General features: G+C 42.6%; 1 protein-coding gene across 1 annotated transcript; it reads left to right on the top strand.

The window, feature by feature from the left end:
* The first annotated feature begins 397 nt into the window (after nt 1-397).
* Nucleotides 398-3,903, top strand: LOC100668466 (eotaxin-like). Its single transcript, XM_003414540.3, has 3 exons — nt 398-590; nt 2,925-3,036; nt 3,424-3,903. Exons 1-3 carry the CDS (start codon nt 515-517, stop codon nt 3,527-3,529), a joined length of 294 nt encoding a protein of 97 aa, XP_003414588.1. The 5' UTR covers nt 398-514; the 3' UTR covers nt 3,530-3,903.
* Nucleotides 3,904-14,842: the final 10,939 nt, after the last annotated feature.

Genomic DNA, 14,842 nt, shown 5'->3' with positions numbered 1-14,842 from the left:
TCCGCGTGGGTGCCTAGCAGAAGTTTTGGTGTCCCTTCCTGGCCTCCAAGTCTGGAGACTGCAACGTGAACTCAGGGGAAGTTTCCTAACATCTCTACATCTCCCCTATGTCCTCGGTTTCCTTGCCTCTTTGCCCCTTTATGGATGTTTTATTTTATAGAAAGCAGAACTTGCAAGAATGACCCTCTCAGTTATTTCACTATCACATATTCTCTTCTTTCTCCCCTACTCCTAGCCCCAGAGTTGATGACAAATGTGCCAAGTCCCAACTATTTACCTTCTTAAAAACCAGACCAAATCCATTGCCTCTATTAAACCCCTACGATTTGGAATTTGCTAGGCAAATTCAGGATCTGCATAATTTCTTGTTTATTATCTTATCCAGGCAAACGTCTCTCTGGGAGTGATCTGTTTCCTATAAATAGCAGCCAGAAGAGCCAGAGGAGCAGAGAGGCTGAGAACAACCTAGCAGCTGCCAGTTCTCAAGCTGAAGCTCTCCTCCTCACCGTCCAACATGAAGGTCTCTGCAGAGCTCCTCTGCCTGCTGCTCGTAGCAGCCACCTTCAGCAGCCAAGTGCTCACTCAGCCAGGTAAGCCACCCCATCCCTAAAAAAAAAAAAAATTTTTTTTAAAGTTAATTACCTCTAACTATCAGATCAGCAAAAATCTTCAGAGCCTCACTGCAAACCCTGCAGTTTAAAGATAAATAAACAGATTTCATGAGTGAACCAGAGATATCCTAACCTTATATCCAGTCAGTGGAAGAAGCCAGGAAAGGGGCTCAGCAGTGGCATCACTCGGGGGGGTACGAGTGACACTGTCGGGGGGGTGACACCAAAATGACTGACTATAAAATTGTTGTGCAGTGTTTCAGCAGAAATTTATGACTTTTTTATAAAAATATCCCTGAAGTTAGTTATAACAACAAAAACATTTTTCATAAGCCCACCTGGTATGTACCAACATACCTACAAGGTGAAAACGCTATGCTAATTTACTTTTTGAATCTTCTAGTACGATCCAGTCAGAACTGTCATTATTACCCAATTACAGCGACACTTCCAATCACGTGGCTTGGTCTGGGATGCTGTTGTTTTCTTGCTTCAGGTGTTTTTATAGTCCCAGGTTTTGTCAAATTTTCTGGGTTTTTTGTTTTTGTTTTTTTAAGCTATAGCATTGTGTGTGGCAGTTAGTATTTGTGCACCTATATCAATAAACTTTTTGAGAATGAAGTAGTAATTAAAGAAAAAGGAGAAAAATCAAAAAAAGGCTTCCACTCAGTTACTAATAATGTATCTGATTATATTGTAATTCCATGTAAAAATATTTTACAAAACAATTTTGTAGTTTGTATTCATATAATCTAAGAAATGTTACATTTTAAGCAGTTTACGACTATATTTATCACTTTAAGCACAGGAAACTACGTAAATGTAAATACATTTAGGCTGTGGGTATGATATTGTAATTTAAAGGTGTAGTTTTAATTTTGCTCGCTGTTAATATCACTACTATTGCCATTATATTCAGTGATACACGGAAATTACTGTTGACGAGTAACGTTAGTACAAAAAACATTACTAAGGATTTTGTATAGTCTGGAATGGGAGGAGGTCCATGGATGGGGGGGAAGGGGTAAAACAACGAGTTATCACACTGGGTTACACCAACCCTAGTGATGCCCCTGAAGCCCAGGCAACCAAGTCCAGTCCCCCAGTTCCTTCCCTGACATGAGTTTGGAGAGAGGTGCTAAGCGCAGCCATGGCCCAGCTGCCCTTGCAGTGTTTAGAGTGGGCACACACACACAAAGAAGACCTTCGCTTACTGTGGGCATGATGGGCATTTTTGGTAGCAGAGGAGGAAAAAAATTCTGTTGACTGAAGGCCCAGAATTTTTACTAGACTTCAAAACAGCTTCAGAGACACTGGCTGGGAGAAGGGTATGAGGTCCCGTGGGAATCTCTCAAGTTACCTCACATATGTTGACTCTGATACCCTTGGGAAAAAAATATCTAGGTGTTTTTACTAGAATTCATTTTTCTATCCTCTGATGATTTAGATGCATTGAGTCCGTCCTTCAGAAGAAGCTAGTGTATGTTGTGGTCACAAACAAGCACCACTGGCTTAAAACAACAAAGATTAATTTCTCACTCACACTAAATACCTATTGTGTCTTGACTAGCATCTGCTTTATATCTTTCACAGTCAGCGTTGTAGATTGATGGAGTAGCTACCCTCTGGAATATTGCTGGCTGATATGTCAAAGGAAACGAAAGCTCTGGGGGGTCTTGCACTGGCAATTGTTTGCATCACCTCCTCTCAACAATGTTTGGTCAAAATTAATTGTGTGGCATCTGGAGGGGAGATGAGAAGGCAGATGGGGACAGAAGCTGGCTGAATGGATATGGAAATAGAGAGTGGAGAGAAGGAGTGTGCTGTTTCAACAGGGGGAGAGCAACTAGGAGTATATAGCAAGGTGTATATAAATTTTTGTATGACAGATTGACTTGATTCGTAAACTTTCACTTAAAGCACAATAAAATTTTTTAAAAAATGAATTACATGGTTCCAACCAACCAAAAATGGCCAAGAAATGCAATTCTACCACGTGATCAGAAAGCAGAGAACTGAGACTATTTCGGGAACGATACTATCACTATTATGTAGCCACACAGCCCCTCCTAATAACACATTGATCAAGCTTTTTCCATACCCTTTGTCAGTGGTGAAGGGTCCCCACTGTACAGCTGAGGACACCAGGCCACAGGCAGGGACACAAGACTTCAGTGTCAATGTATTCTATCTTCCACCTCTTATATTTCCTTGCCTTCTTTTGGCTTTCCTTCCTTACACATGTAGTTGTGCTTTAAAATATCTGCATATCATTGGTGGCTAATCCTCTCTTCATTTTTTCCCCCAATTCAGCTTCCATTTCGAACATGTGCTGCTTTAAAGTGGCCAGCAAGAAGATCCCCATCCAGAGACTGGAGAGCTACACACAAGTTGCCAGCAGCAAATGTCCCCTGACAGCTGTGGTGTGAGTCGAAAAAGCCCACTCTCTCCAGCCCCAAAATTCATTCCTAGGGGACAGAGGTCAAGTAGTGTATCAGAGTTACTTGAAGTCATTCACTCAGTGGGTTCGGTCTCTATAGTCCGACTGATGAATTTTTACAACATGAAAATTTAACTCCCAGCTCCCTATTTGGGACCTTGTTCAGGTCTTACCAATTCCTTCAAGTCAAGAGCAAGGATTGCTTTACTGGATCATCAAGAATAGCTGTTCTCAGAGTTCCATCCTTCCTCTGTCTCCTTCCTTCTCTCCATGGCAACCCCTTCACCCTTTGGTAAATTGTTCTGGAAGATTTAGAGTCAAGTGAGCAGAACCCTCAAAGGGAATCCTAACTGTGCCTTCTCTTCCCTACAGCTTCAAGACCAAGTTGGCCAAAAAAATCTGTACTGACCCCAAGAAGAAGTGGGTTCGAGATTCCATGAAATACCTGGACCAAAAATCTCATATTCCAAAGCCATAAGCCAAACCCATCACTGCTGAGGTGATTCCGACACGTGGTGACCCCACGTGTGTCAGAGTAGAATTGCACTCCACAGGGTCTTCGATGGCGGTTACCGCACAGAAGTAGATCTCCAGGCCTTTCTTCTGCTCCAAAACCATAAATGTTCACTTCTTTTGAAACCACACCAGAGTCTGAGAAATGCTTGATTCATTTTCCCTGGCCTCCCTAAGATGTGTTCTGAGATAATGTCATCATCATTCCAAAAGGGATGGGTTTTATTTAATAATTAAAAAAACATTTAATTTAAGTGATTGAATTTTTTAAACATAACTGCCATGACTATCTGTTGTTTTTAAAATAGAAAGCTTTGGGCAGGTTGCTTTCCCTCCATGAGTCCCAATTCAATTCCCTGCAAATTGTGGGCAATGCTATTCCTCTCCTCCCTACCTTCCTGAAATCTTTTAAGGGTCCTCCAAGGATCATCAAGATTGAAAAGGTTTTGTATTTTTAAAAAAACATTGCTCTTGAAACCAAATGTGTGACTAGGGTTATTATATGGATTTAAATGTTATTTTAGGGAATGCATACATAGTTTTATTGAAGTCAACATTTGTATTTTTTTAAATAATATTTTATTGTGTATTCAGCGAACGTTTACACAGCGGTTTAGGTTTCCATTCAACATTTTCTACACAAATTGTGCAGTGACATCAGTTACATTCTTCACAATGCACGAATATTCTCATTAATTCCTTTCTGGTTGTTGTTTTTCCATTAGTTTAGTTTCCTCTTTGTTTTTTTTGTTTGTTTTGTTTTTAATTGTACGTTAGATGAAGGTTTACAGAACAAACTAGCTTCTCATTAAACAGTCAGTACACATACTGTTTTATGACATTGGTTAACAACCCCAAGACATGTCAACACTCTCCCTTCTCGACACTGGGTTTCCTATTACCAGCTTTCCAGTCCCCTAATGCCTTCTAGTCCTTGCCCTTGGGCTGGTGTGCCCTTTAGTCTCATTTTGTGTTATGGGCCTGTCTGATCTTTGGATGAAGGATGAGCCTCAGGAGTGACTCCACTACTGAGCTAAAAGGGGGCCATATTCTTGGTGTTTCTCCAGTCTCTGCAAGGCTAGTAAGTCTGCTCTTTTTTTATGAGTTAGAATTTTGTCCTACATTTTTCTCCAGCTCTGTCCAGGGCCCTCTATTGTGATCCCTGTCAGAGCAGTCAGTGGTGGTAACCGGGCATCATCTAGTTGTACCAGACTCAGTCTGGTGGAGGCCATGGTAGTCGTGGCCCATTAGTCCAGCAGTTGTATTTTTTTATGGGTAATTCACATTGAACTTGGAGAAAGAAAGATGGCAGTGGGGGCAAGAGGTGTGGTGGTTATGGGGGTAGGGACTATATTCCTGAGAAATGATCTTTTGGCTTGACTGGTCTTCACTGAGATTCAGGATAAGACTAAGGGAATCAGACAAACCTGTTCCATCCTTCTGATTCTAGTCCCCAGCAGCAGTTTCCCAGACCCCATGTACTTCAATTACTTATTCAGCAGGAGTGCCATCACCACTCCTTTCCTCTCAACATCACACTCATCCAAAATCTCTCCTGTGACCTATTGCTTTGTGATAGTCTCCCAGTCCCCAGACCTTACTTGTCTGATCGCCCTCCAACCCAGACATTACAGACATCAGAAAATCAGAAGAAGGCTAGATGGCCCTTAACAAGATGCTTAGATTACAGCTGTATTGATAAGATGGAACTTAAACCTAGGTCTTGATGGATGGACAAGAAGAGGGAATCTTTTAGAGGTACTTCAGGCTAGGTAGAACAGAAAAAGGTATAGCTTGGGAAAAGGTCAAGAAGTAGGGATGATCATGATGTGTTTGTCAAAGCCCATCAGGCATGTGTTAGGACTCAGGTATGTGTGAAGTGGTGGGCAAATTTGGAAAGGAAGATTGAACCCAGGTTGTGAAGTTAGCAACGAGTAAGGTGAATGTATAATTTTTATCATCCAAATTAGGATATTTTGAGAGTAAAAGGTGGCACTACTAATAATTGTCCTAGGACAACAGATATAAGTTGAGGTTGTCCCGGGCAAACTGGGTCATATGGTCATCCTAGTAATAAAAAGCATTGAAAGTTGAGTATGGAAGGGAAGTACCAGGAAGAAGAGTAACCAGGTGGCTGCAGATCAGATTGGGAGGGGAAGGGAGGAGCAATCAGCAGTAAGCATGCTCACTGTATAGGCCAGAGGTAATAGAGGACAAAACCAGAGCATTGATGGATGGGAGGAGAGAAGGCAATTGCAAGAAGAGTGGGACAAGGCAGCACCCCATGTTGAATGTTGCGGATGGAGAAGTAGCACTGGTGACATGCAAACTTATTCCCAAACTCTACAAGGCTGCAATCAAAGGCTGGCTGCTTAGACCCAGAAAATTGACTTCCCTCCACCATTCTTCCCTAACATTCCAGCTTTACAGCTTGAAAACTTCTAATCAAATGGCAGCATGCAGCACTAGGAAGAACTCATTGGATTTTGTGCCCTGGGAGGCAGGTGACCTCGGTGTTATCCCCAGATTTGGTCTTTCTCACTGTGTTATTTTGGGACTCAGTTATTCCACCCATAATATGGAGATGATAATATGTTTTAGGAAAGAAAATAAGTGATCTGACAGATGACCCCTCAAGATCTCATGCTCTGAGAGCATTATCTCTTGGAAAACATCACTATCTCCACCCACTAGGGCAAAGAAGGTTGGGAAAGTGTCCTACATTCACTCTCTCAAGTTAGATAGGGGCCAACATAACCGGCAAATCTACTGTAACTCAGACTGAGCCTTTCTGGAAGGCTTTCTATCACAGCCTCAGGTGGAATCACGGGCTCAGGAGTCACCAGAGAACTTTTAGTGGCCACCATAGTAACGGCTCGTATCACAGCAATCACTGGACCTCATTTAAATTACATTCAGGTACAGCAAGCCTCCCTGCCTTCCTATAGCATAGCAGACTTCAACCCTAAATGCCATTCAGGGATAGGCCTCCAAATGTCATCAGAGTCCAGGAGGTACGCACGAGCAGTGGATGGCCAAAAGATAGCTCAGTGAAAGTCAACAGGGCCTCTGGTGTTAAGCAAAACTTGAAGACAGGACCAGGAATGTGGAGGAGAGAGAGGGAATTACCCTCCATTTGTGAAAGCCTTAACAGAACTTGCTCACATTCCCTTTGCCAAGCTTTCTCTTTCCTCTTTCAAGAATTGCTCTGCCCAGTTCGCCTCCAACTGGGCACATTATCACCTGTCCCTGGAGTATGAAGTTGTGGACACAAAGCATTGAAGATTTTTAAGGCTTCTCATGGCACATTGACCTCACCCAGGAACCAGGAATGTCAGCAGTTGGTTTCTCTGGGAAGCATTCTCTTAGATGGAGGTTTGCATGCAAAAGCGTCCTGGAGAGTTCAGCTGCAAGACTGGGTAGAGAGAGAATTTAAACTGTGATGTAGTCACAACAAAGGTCTTAGCCAATCCCATGCGGAGCTTTAGAATTGGGATAATACAAATGAGGGCAAAGGGCCAGCTTTTTATACTCCACTTCAACCAATCATCGGATGCAGGTTGCTCCTGGGAATGGAGCATGATGATGAACAAGGTAGCTTTCATCAGCTGAGGGCAGTTCCCACAGAGGAAACTCAGCTGAGACCTGCTGGCTGGAATGAGCATGACAGTCCTGGGAGGGGAGTCTGGGCAGCACACCACAGGATCCACCATCAATGACCCCTTACACTGCTCAGATCCATTTGCTTATGTAATAATTTCTGGGCACAGCTTTGAATTTGTTCATTCCAGTTCAAACCACTGCTGAGAATTTGCATTTCCAGCCCAGATACACTGAATCAGAACCTACTTTTTTTTTTTTTTTAATATTATCATGCTTTAGGTGAAAATTTACGGCACAAATTAACCACTAATTCAAAAATTCATACACAACTTGCTTTGTGACATTAGTTGCAATCCCTGCAATGTGTCAGCACTCTACCCCTTTCCAACCCTGGGTTCCCTGTGTCCATTTGTCCAGTTTCCCTGTCTTCTCATCTTTGCTTTGGGGAAGGTGTTGTCCATCTGGTCTTGCATACTTGATTGAACTCAGAAGCATGTTCCTCATGTGTGTTATTGTTTGTTTTATAGGTCTTTCTAATCTTTGGCTAGAAGGTGGACTTTGGGAGTGGTTTCAGTTCTGAGTTAGCAGGGTGTCCAGGGGCCATAGTCTTGGAGGTTCCTCCAGTTTCTGTCAGACCAGTAAGTCTGGTCTTGTGTGTGTGTGTGTGTGTGTGTGTGTGTGTGTGTGTGTAATTGAATTTTGTTCTACGTTTTTCTCCTGCACTGCCCAGGACCCTCTGTTGGGATCCTTGTCAGAGCACTATCTAATTCTTCTGGGCTCAGGCTGATGGAGGCTGTGGTTCATGTGGTCCATTAGTCCTTTGGACTAATATTTTCCTTCTGTCTTTGGTTTTCTTCATTCACCTTTGCTCCAGATGGGATAGGACCAAAAGATGTATCTTAGATGGCCACTTGCAAGCTGTTAAAACCTCGAAGCTACTCACCAAAGTAGGATGTAGAACATTTTTTTTTACAAACTATGCTATCCCAATTAACCTAGATGTTCCCCAAGACCATGATCCCCAGCCCTCAGCCCCAGTAACTTGGTCCCTCAAGGTGTTTGGATGTATCTAGGAAGCTTCTATGACTTTGCCTTTGTCAAGTTGTGCTGACTTCCACCACATTTGTGTGTGGTCTTTCCTTTCACCAAAGTTAACTTGTCTACTACGTAGTTAGTGATTTCCCCTTCCCTCCCAACCACTCCTATTCCTGATAAACATCAAGTTTTTTTTTCAGCGTGTAAACATTTTCTTGAGTTTTTATAATAATGGTTTCATACAATATTTGTCTTTTTGTGATTGACTTATTTCACTCAGCATAATGCCCTACAGATTCATCTATGTTGTGAGATATTTCATGGGTTCATCATTGTTCTTTATCATTTCATAGTATTCTATCGAGTATATGTACCATAATTTGTTTATTCATCCATGTGTTGACAAGTACTTAGATTATTTCCATCTTTTTGCAATTGTGAATAATGCTGCAGCAAACATGAGTGTCTATTCAAGGTGATGGCTCTTATGTCTCTAGGATATATTCTTAGGAGTGAGATTGTTGGATCGGATGGTGTTACTATTTCTAACTTTTTAAGCAGGCACCATATCATTTTCCATTGTGGTTGTACCATTTTACGTTCCACAAGCAGTGCATGTTGTTGTTGTTAGGTGCCATCGAGTTGCTTCCAACTCACAGCAGCCCTGTGTACAACAGAATGAAACACTGCCTAGTCCTGAGCCACCCTCATGCCCCTTGTTATGCTTGAGCCCATTGTTGCAGCCACTATGTCAATCCATCTCATTGAGGGTCTTCCTCTTTTTCGATGACCCTCTAACAAGCATGATGTCCTTTTCCAAGGACTGATCCTTCCTGATAACATGTCCAAAGTACATGAGATGAAGTCTCGCCATCCTGGCTTCTAAGGAGCATCCTGGCTGTACTTCTTCCAAGACAGAGTTGTTTGTTCTTCTGGCAGTCCATGGTATACTCAATATTCTTCGCCAACACCATAATTCAAAGGCATCAATTCTTCTTGGATCTTCCTTATTCATTGCCCAGCTTTCACATGTATGTGAAGTGAATGAAAACACCGTGGCTTCGGTCAGGCAAACCTTAGTCTTTAAAGTGACATCTTTGCTTTTTAACACTTTAAAGAGGTCTTTTGCAGCAGATTTTCCCAATGCAATGCATCTCGTGATTTCTTGATTGCTGCTTCCGTGGGCATTGATTGTGGATCCAAGTAAAATGAAATCCTTGACAACTTCAATCTTTTCTCCTTTTATCATGATATTGCTTATTGGTCCAGTTGTGAGGCTTTTTGTTTTCTTTGTGCTGAGGTGTAATCCATACTGAAAGCTGTGGTCTTTGATCTTCATCAGTAAGTGCTTCAAGTCCTCTTCACTTTCAGCAAGCAAGGCTGTGTCATGTGCATAATTCAGACTGTTAATGAGCCTTCCTCCAATTCTGATGCCACATTCTTCTTTGTATAGTGCAGCTTCTCAGTTTATTTGCTCAGCATACAGATTGAATAAGTACGGTGAAAGGATACAACCCTGATACACACTTTTCCTCATTTTAAACCACACAGTAGCGATTGTTCAGTTCGAATGACTGCTTCTCCATCTATTTACAGGTTCCTCATATTTTCTTCATAAGCACACATGAGTCCTGGAATTCCTATTCTTCTCAATGTTATCCATAATTTGCTACGATCCACACAGTCAAATGTCTTTGCATAGTCAATAAAACACAGGTAAACATCTTCCTGGTATTCTCTGCTTTCAGCCAAGATCCATCTGACATCAGCAATGATGTCCCTCGTTTCATGTTCTCTTTTGAATCCAGCTTGAATCTCTGGCAGTTCCCTGTCCATGTACTGCTGCAATCATTTTTTAATTATATTCAACAAAATTTTACTTGTATGTGATATTATAATATTGTTCAATAATTTCTGCATTTCGTTGGATCACCTTTCTTGGAAAAAGGCGTAAATATGGATCTCTTCCTGTCAATTGACCAGGTAGCTGTCTTCCAAATTTCTTGGCATAGATGTGTAAGCACTTCCAGTGTTGCATTCATTTTTTGAAACATTTCCGTTGGTACTCAGTCAATTCCTGGAGTCTTGTTTTTTGCGAATGCCTTCAGTGCAGCTTGGACTTCTCCCTTTAGTACCATAGATTCTTAATCATATGCTACCTACTGAAATTATTAGACATTGACCAATTCTTTTTGGTACAGTGACTCTATGTGTTCCTTTCATTTTCTTTTGATGCTTCCCGTGTTATTCAGTATTTTGCCCATAGAATCCTTCAATATTGCAATTCGAGGCTTGAATTTTTCCTTCAGTTCTTTCAGCTTGAGAAATACAGAACGTGTTCTTCCCTTTTGGTTTTCTAACTCCAGGTCTTTCCACATGTCATTGCAATACTTTTCTTTGTCTTCTCAAGCTGCCTTTTGAAACCTTCTCCTCAGCTCTTTTGCTTCGCCAGTAATTCCAATCTCCCTGCAACCTGTTCAACATTTATTCTTTTCAGGTTTTTTAAATTAACGCCAATATTGTCAGGGTGAAATAGCATCTCACTGTAGTTTTGATTTGCATTTCTCTAATGTCTAATGATCACGAGCATTTCCTCTGTGTCTGTTAACTGCCTGAATGTCTTCTTTGATAAATTGTCTATTCATATCCTTTGCCCATTTTTTAACTGGATTATTTGTCTTCTTGTTGTTAAGGTGTTGAAACATTCTATAGATTTTAGAGATTAGGCCCTTGTCAGATATGTCATAGCTAAAAAATTTTTCCCAGACTTTAGGTTCTTTTTTTACTTTTTTGGTGAAGGCTTTTGATGAGTATAAGTGTTCAATTTTTAGGAACTCCCAGGTACCTAGTTTATCTTCGGGTGTTTGTACATTGTTAGTTATGGTTCATATTCTATTTATGCCATGTATTAGGGCCCCTACCATTGACCCTATTTTTTCTCCCATGATCTTTATCATTTTAGGTTTTATGTATAGGTCTTTCATCCATTTTGAATTAGTTTTTTTTTTTTATATATACAGTGTGAGGTATGGGTCCTGTTTGATTTTTTACAGACAGACATCAATCTTGCCAGCATCACTTATTAAAAAAACTGTCTTTTCTCCATTTAATGAATTTTGGTCTTTTTTCAAAGATCTGCTGACCATAAGTGGATGGGTTTATACCTGGGTTCTCGATTCTGTTCCACTGGTCTATGTGTCTGTCATTGTACCAGTACCAGGCTGTTTCGACTACCATGGCTGTATAGTAGTTTCTGAGATGAGGTAGCGTGCGGTCTCCTACTGTTTTCTTTTTCTTCAGTAATGCTTTGCTTATCCAAGGCCTCTTTCCTTTCCATATGGAGTTGATCAGTTTTCCCATCTTGCTAAAGAATGCTGTTGGCATTTGGATCAGGATTGCATTGTATTTGTAGATTGTTTGGGGTAGAATTGACATTTTCACAATATTGAGCCTTCCTATCCATGATTATGGTATGTTTTTCCATTTATGTAGGTCTTTTTTTATTTCTCGTAGGTTTTTTGCATATGTCTTTTACATCTCTAGTTATATTTATACCTGAGTATTTTATCTTTTTAGGAGCTATTATAAATGGTATTGTTTTCCTGATTGCCATTTCAAAGTCCTCTGTTGATGTATAGGAATCCAGCTGATTTTTATGTGCCCATTTTTTCTTGGTTTTGTCTGTGTTTTTCTTGATCTTTTTCCTAATCTCTTGGTTGTTGTTAGGTGCCGTTGAGTCGGTTCTGACTCATAGCGACCCTGTGCACAACAGAATGAAACACTGCCTGGTCCTGCGCCATCCTTACAATCGTTGTTCTGCTTGAGCTCATTGTTGCAGCCACTGTGTCAATCCACCTTGCTGAGGGTCTTCCTCTTTTCTGCTGACCCTGTACTCTGCCAAGCATGATGTCCTTCTCCAGGGACTGATCCCTCCTGACAACATGTCCAAAGTATGTAAGACACAGTCTCTCCAACCTCACCTCTAAGGAGCATTCTGGCTGCACTTCTTCCAAGAAATCTCTTGGAGATCCCTAAATATTAGTCTTTTGAATTCCATATCCAGTAGTTCCACTGCCTTTTTTCCTACCAGAAGGTTATCTGCTTCTTTTTTGGTCACTTGCTGGAGCCATCTTGTTCTGCTTTTTTTTTTTAAATATGTTTTGGCATTGTGTGTTGTCTCTGAGACATTAAGGTGTTATTTTCTTTATTTATTATGTATTAATTTGTTTCCTCCTGCTTTTTTGTTTTGTTTTGATATGTCAGGGAGGATGGGCTGGGTGCACTTTGCTGCTTGCTCATCTGTAGGCATTTTAGCTTTCGCCACCTTATCTGGGTGGACAGGGCAGCAGTAGGCAAGGTGGGCCTGCTTCTCTGTACACCAGTTTGGCAATGCAGCTGAGGGCAAGCTGGCTGGGTGCTGTCTGCCTCCTGATGTTGATCCAGCAGTGTGGGAGCATACAAAGCCTCTTGCCAGATGGGCTGGGTGTTGGACCGGGACTGGTATGGGTTCCCTTCCCACCACTCGGCAGTTGGTCTAGTGGCAGAAGAGGAGCGGCATCGCAGGTTTGGTGCAGCAGCAGGCCTAAGTGCCAGGGGCACTCTTGCCACAATGATGTCGCAGGGCCAGCAGGAAGAGGGGGAGGTGGAGTACAGGGCTAGGAAAGAGGGAGAAAAAAATGATGGTACAGTGGGAGCCTGCAAATGAGGGCAGGGTGAACCCAGGGTGGCTGTGGGCCAGGGACTCTCTAGCCATGGCAACATGGCAGGGGCTGGAGGGAAAGGGTGGAAGGTGGTCTACAGGGCTAGATGGGAAGGAGAAAGAAAAGGAAGAAAGAGAAAAAAATGGTGGCACAGTGGAGGCCAGTAAGCAGGCGCAGGGCAGACCCAGCAACTCGTGGGAAGGGAGGGAAGGTTTTTACTGGGCTGGGTGGGAGGAAGAAAGAATAAAAGGAAAAAAATGGTGGTGTGGTGGGAGCTGGTGGGTGGGGGCAGTGAGGACCCAGAGTGGTGGCAGACTGGTGGCTTTCTAGCAGTGGTGGTGCCGCAGGGGCTAGCAGGAAGGGGGAGGATGTGGCTTATGGGGATAGGTGGGAGGGAGCAGGAAAAGGAAGAAAGAGAAAAAATGTGGTGGCACAGTGGAGGCCAATGCGTGGGGGTGGGGAGAACCCAGCAGTTGGTGGGAAGGGAGGGGAGGTGTGGGGCTAGGTGGGTGGTGTATGGGGCTAGGTAGGAGGGAGAAAGAAAAGAAAGAAAAAAAATGCTGACATCTGGCAGCCAGCAGGTGGGGGTGGGATGGACCCAGGGTGATGGCAGGCTGGTGGCTCTCTAGCCATGGTGGAGCAGCAGGGACCGACGGGAAGCCAGCAAGGTGGTATATGGGGTTAGGTGGGAGGGAGAAAGAAAAAGAAGAAAGAGAAAAAAAGCTGCATGGCAGGAGGGGACGGGGCATGCCTGGGGCCGGGTGGGGCTCATATTGTGGACCCCAGCGGTAGGAGCTGCCAAGACGGGGTCGTTCTTGCTTCTACTCACTAGAAGTGTGAGGAGTAGAAAAGCATGTTTCTCTGGTTACCCGGTGTTCTGTCTCCTGTTGGGAGCTCTGTGAAGTTGCCTTCCTATACTCCCTGTCAGAGGTCGTTGCTGGCTGTGTCTCAAGATGGCTATGCTGTGCTGTGTTTGTTGGCAGGGGACCTCCACTCTGTGTCTCTCCTCATTCTCTGTTTTCCATCAGTTTCTTCTGGAAGTCTGTGTTTGACCTAATTCTTTATCCCTTCATTTGATGCTTAGGGCTCCAGGATTGATATTTGTATCTATTTTACTCACTTTTTCGGGTCTTCGCTGCAGAGGGACAGAGTGGTGCATCTGTCTAGGGCACCATGTTTTAGAATCTAGATTTTAACAAGATTCCCAAGTGATTTCTTATAGATCCCCAGGTGATTCTTATAACATTGTTATGTATTCTTATGAATCTTATGTATCTCTCAATTCCTGAGAGATAATCTATTTAAAAAAAAAAAAATCCTTGGAATTTAGGTATCTTCAATAAGGGCTCTGGATCACATCTAACAAGTTATGCTAGTGAAGTGATGAAGTGACCCTGGGATAGGGGTTGGCAAAGCCAGAAAAACCCACAGCATGATACCTCATGACACCTTGTGATATAGACTGATCAACGGGAAAAGTGGCTGGAGTTTGCATTAGGAGAAAAAAAATTTTTTTTTTCTTTCTAATGAGACTTCCAGTAAAAGCTCTGGACATGGAAGCTCCATGAGCTTCCGGGCTGATGAAAGACATCTGCTCTCAGAAAGGTGACGAGTCCTCTCTGGGCCAGGAAGCTTCATGCTGCTAACCCTCCTAGACCTACCATATGCTTCTCTTCTTTGTACTGATCCTGATTTGTATTCTATATAAGACAGCTGTAATTGTACATATAGTGCTTTCCACGAGTTCTGTAAGTCATCCCAGTGAGTTATCAAACCTGAGGGAGTAGTGGGAATCAGTAGGTCAGATGTGAGGGGGCTGAGAACCACTGAGCTTGCTTTTTTTTTTTTTATCCTGAAGGAGTACAGAAAACTCTCAAATTTGAGGGGAGCTCTGGGGGAACCCCAAGCTTGCAGCTGGAGTCTGAAGTCTTGGGCCTACT

This window comes from Loxodonta africana, chromosome 18 (genome assembly GCF_030014295.1).
Source record: "Loxodonta africana isolate mLoxAfr1 chromosome 18, mLoxAfr1.hap2, whole genome shotgun sequence".
Lineage (NCBI taxonomy): Eukaryota > Metazoa > Chordata > Mammalia > Proboscidea > Elephantidae > Loxodonta > Loxodonta africana.
The sequence above is the reverse complement of the archived record's forward strand: the minus strand, read 5'-3'. Positions and strand labels throughout refer to the sequence as shown.

Bases quoted from the DNA above. Each gene is read 5' to 3' on its own strand.
- LOC100668466 (XM_003414540.3), top strand. From the start codon at position 515: ATGAAGGTCTCTGCAGAGCTCCTCTGCCTGCTGCTCGTAGCAGCCACC. The intron at 591-2,924 runs GTAAGCCACCCC...CCCCCAATTCAG, and splicing joins CCAAGTGCTCACTCAGCCAG to CTTCCATTTCGAACATGTGC. The intron at 3,037-3,423 runs GTGAGTCGAAAA...TCTTCCCTACAG, and splicing joins TGTCCCCTGACAGCTGTGGT to CTTCAAGACCAAGTTGGCCA.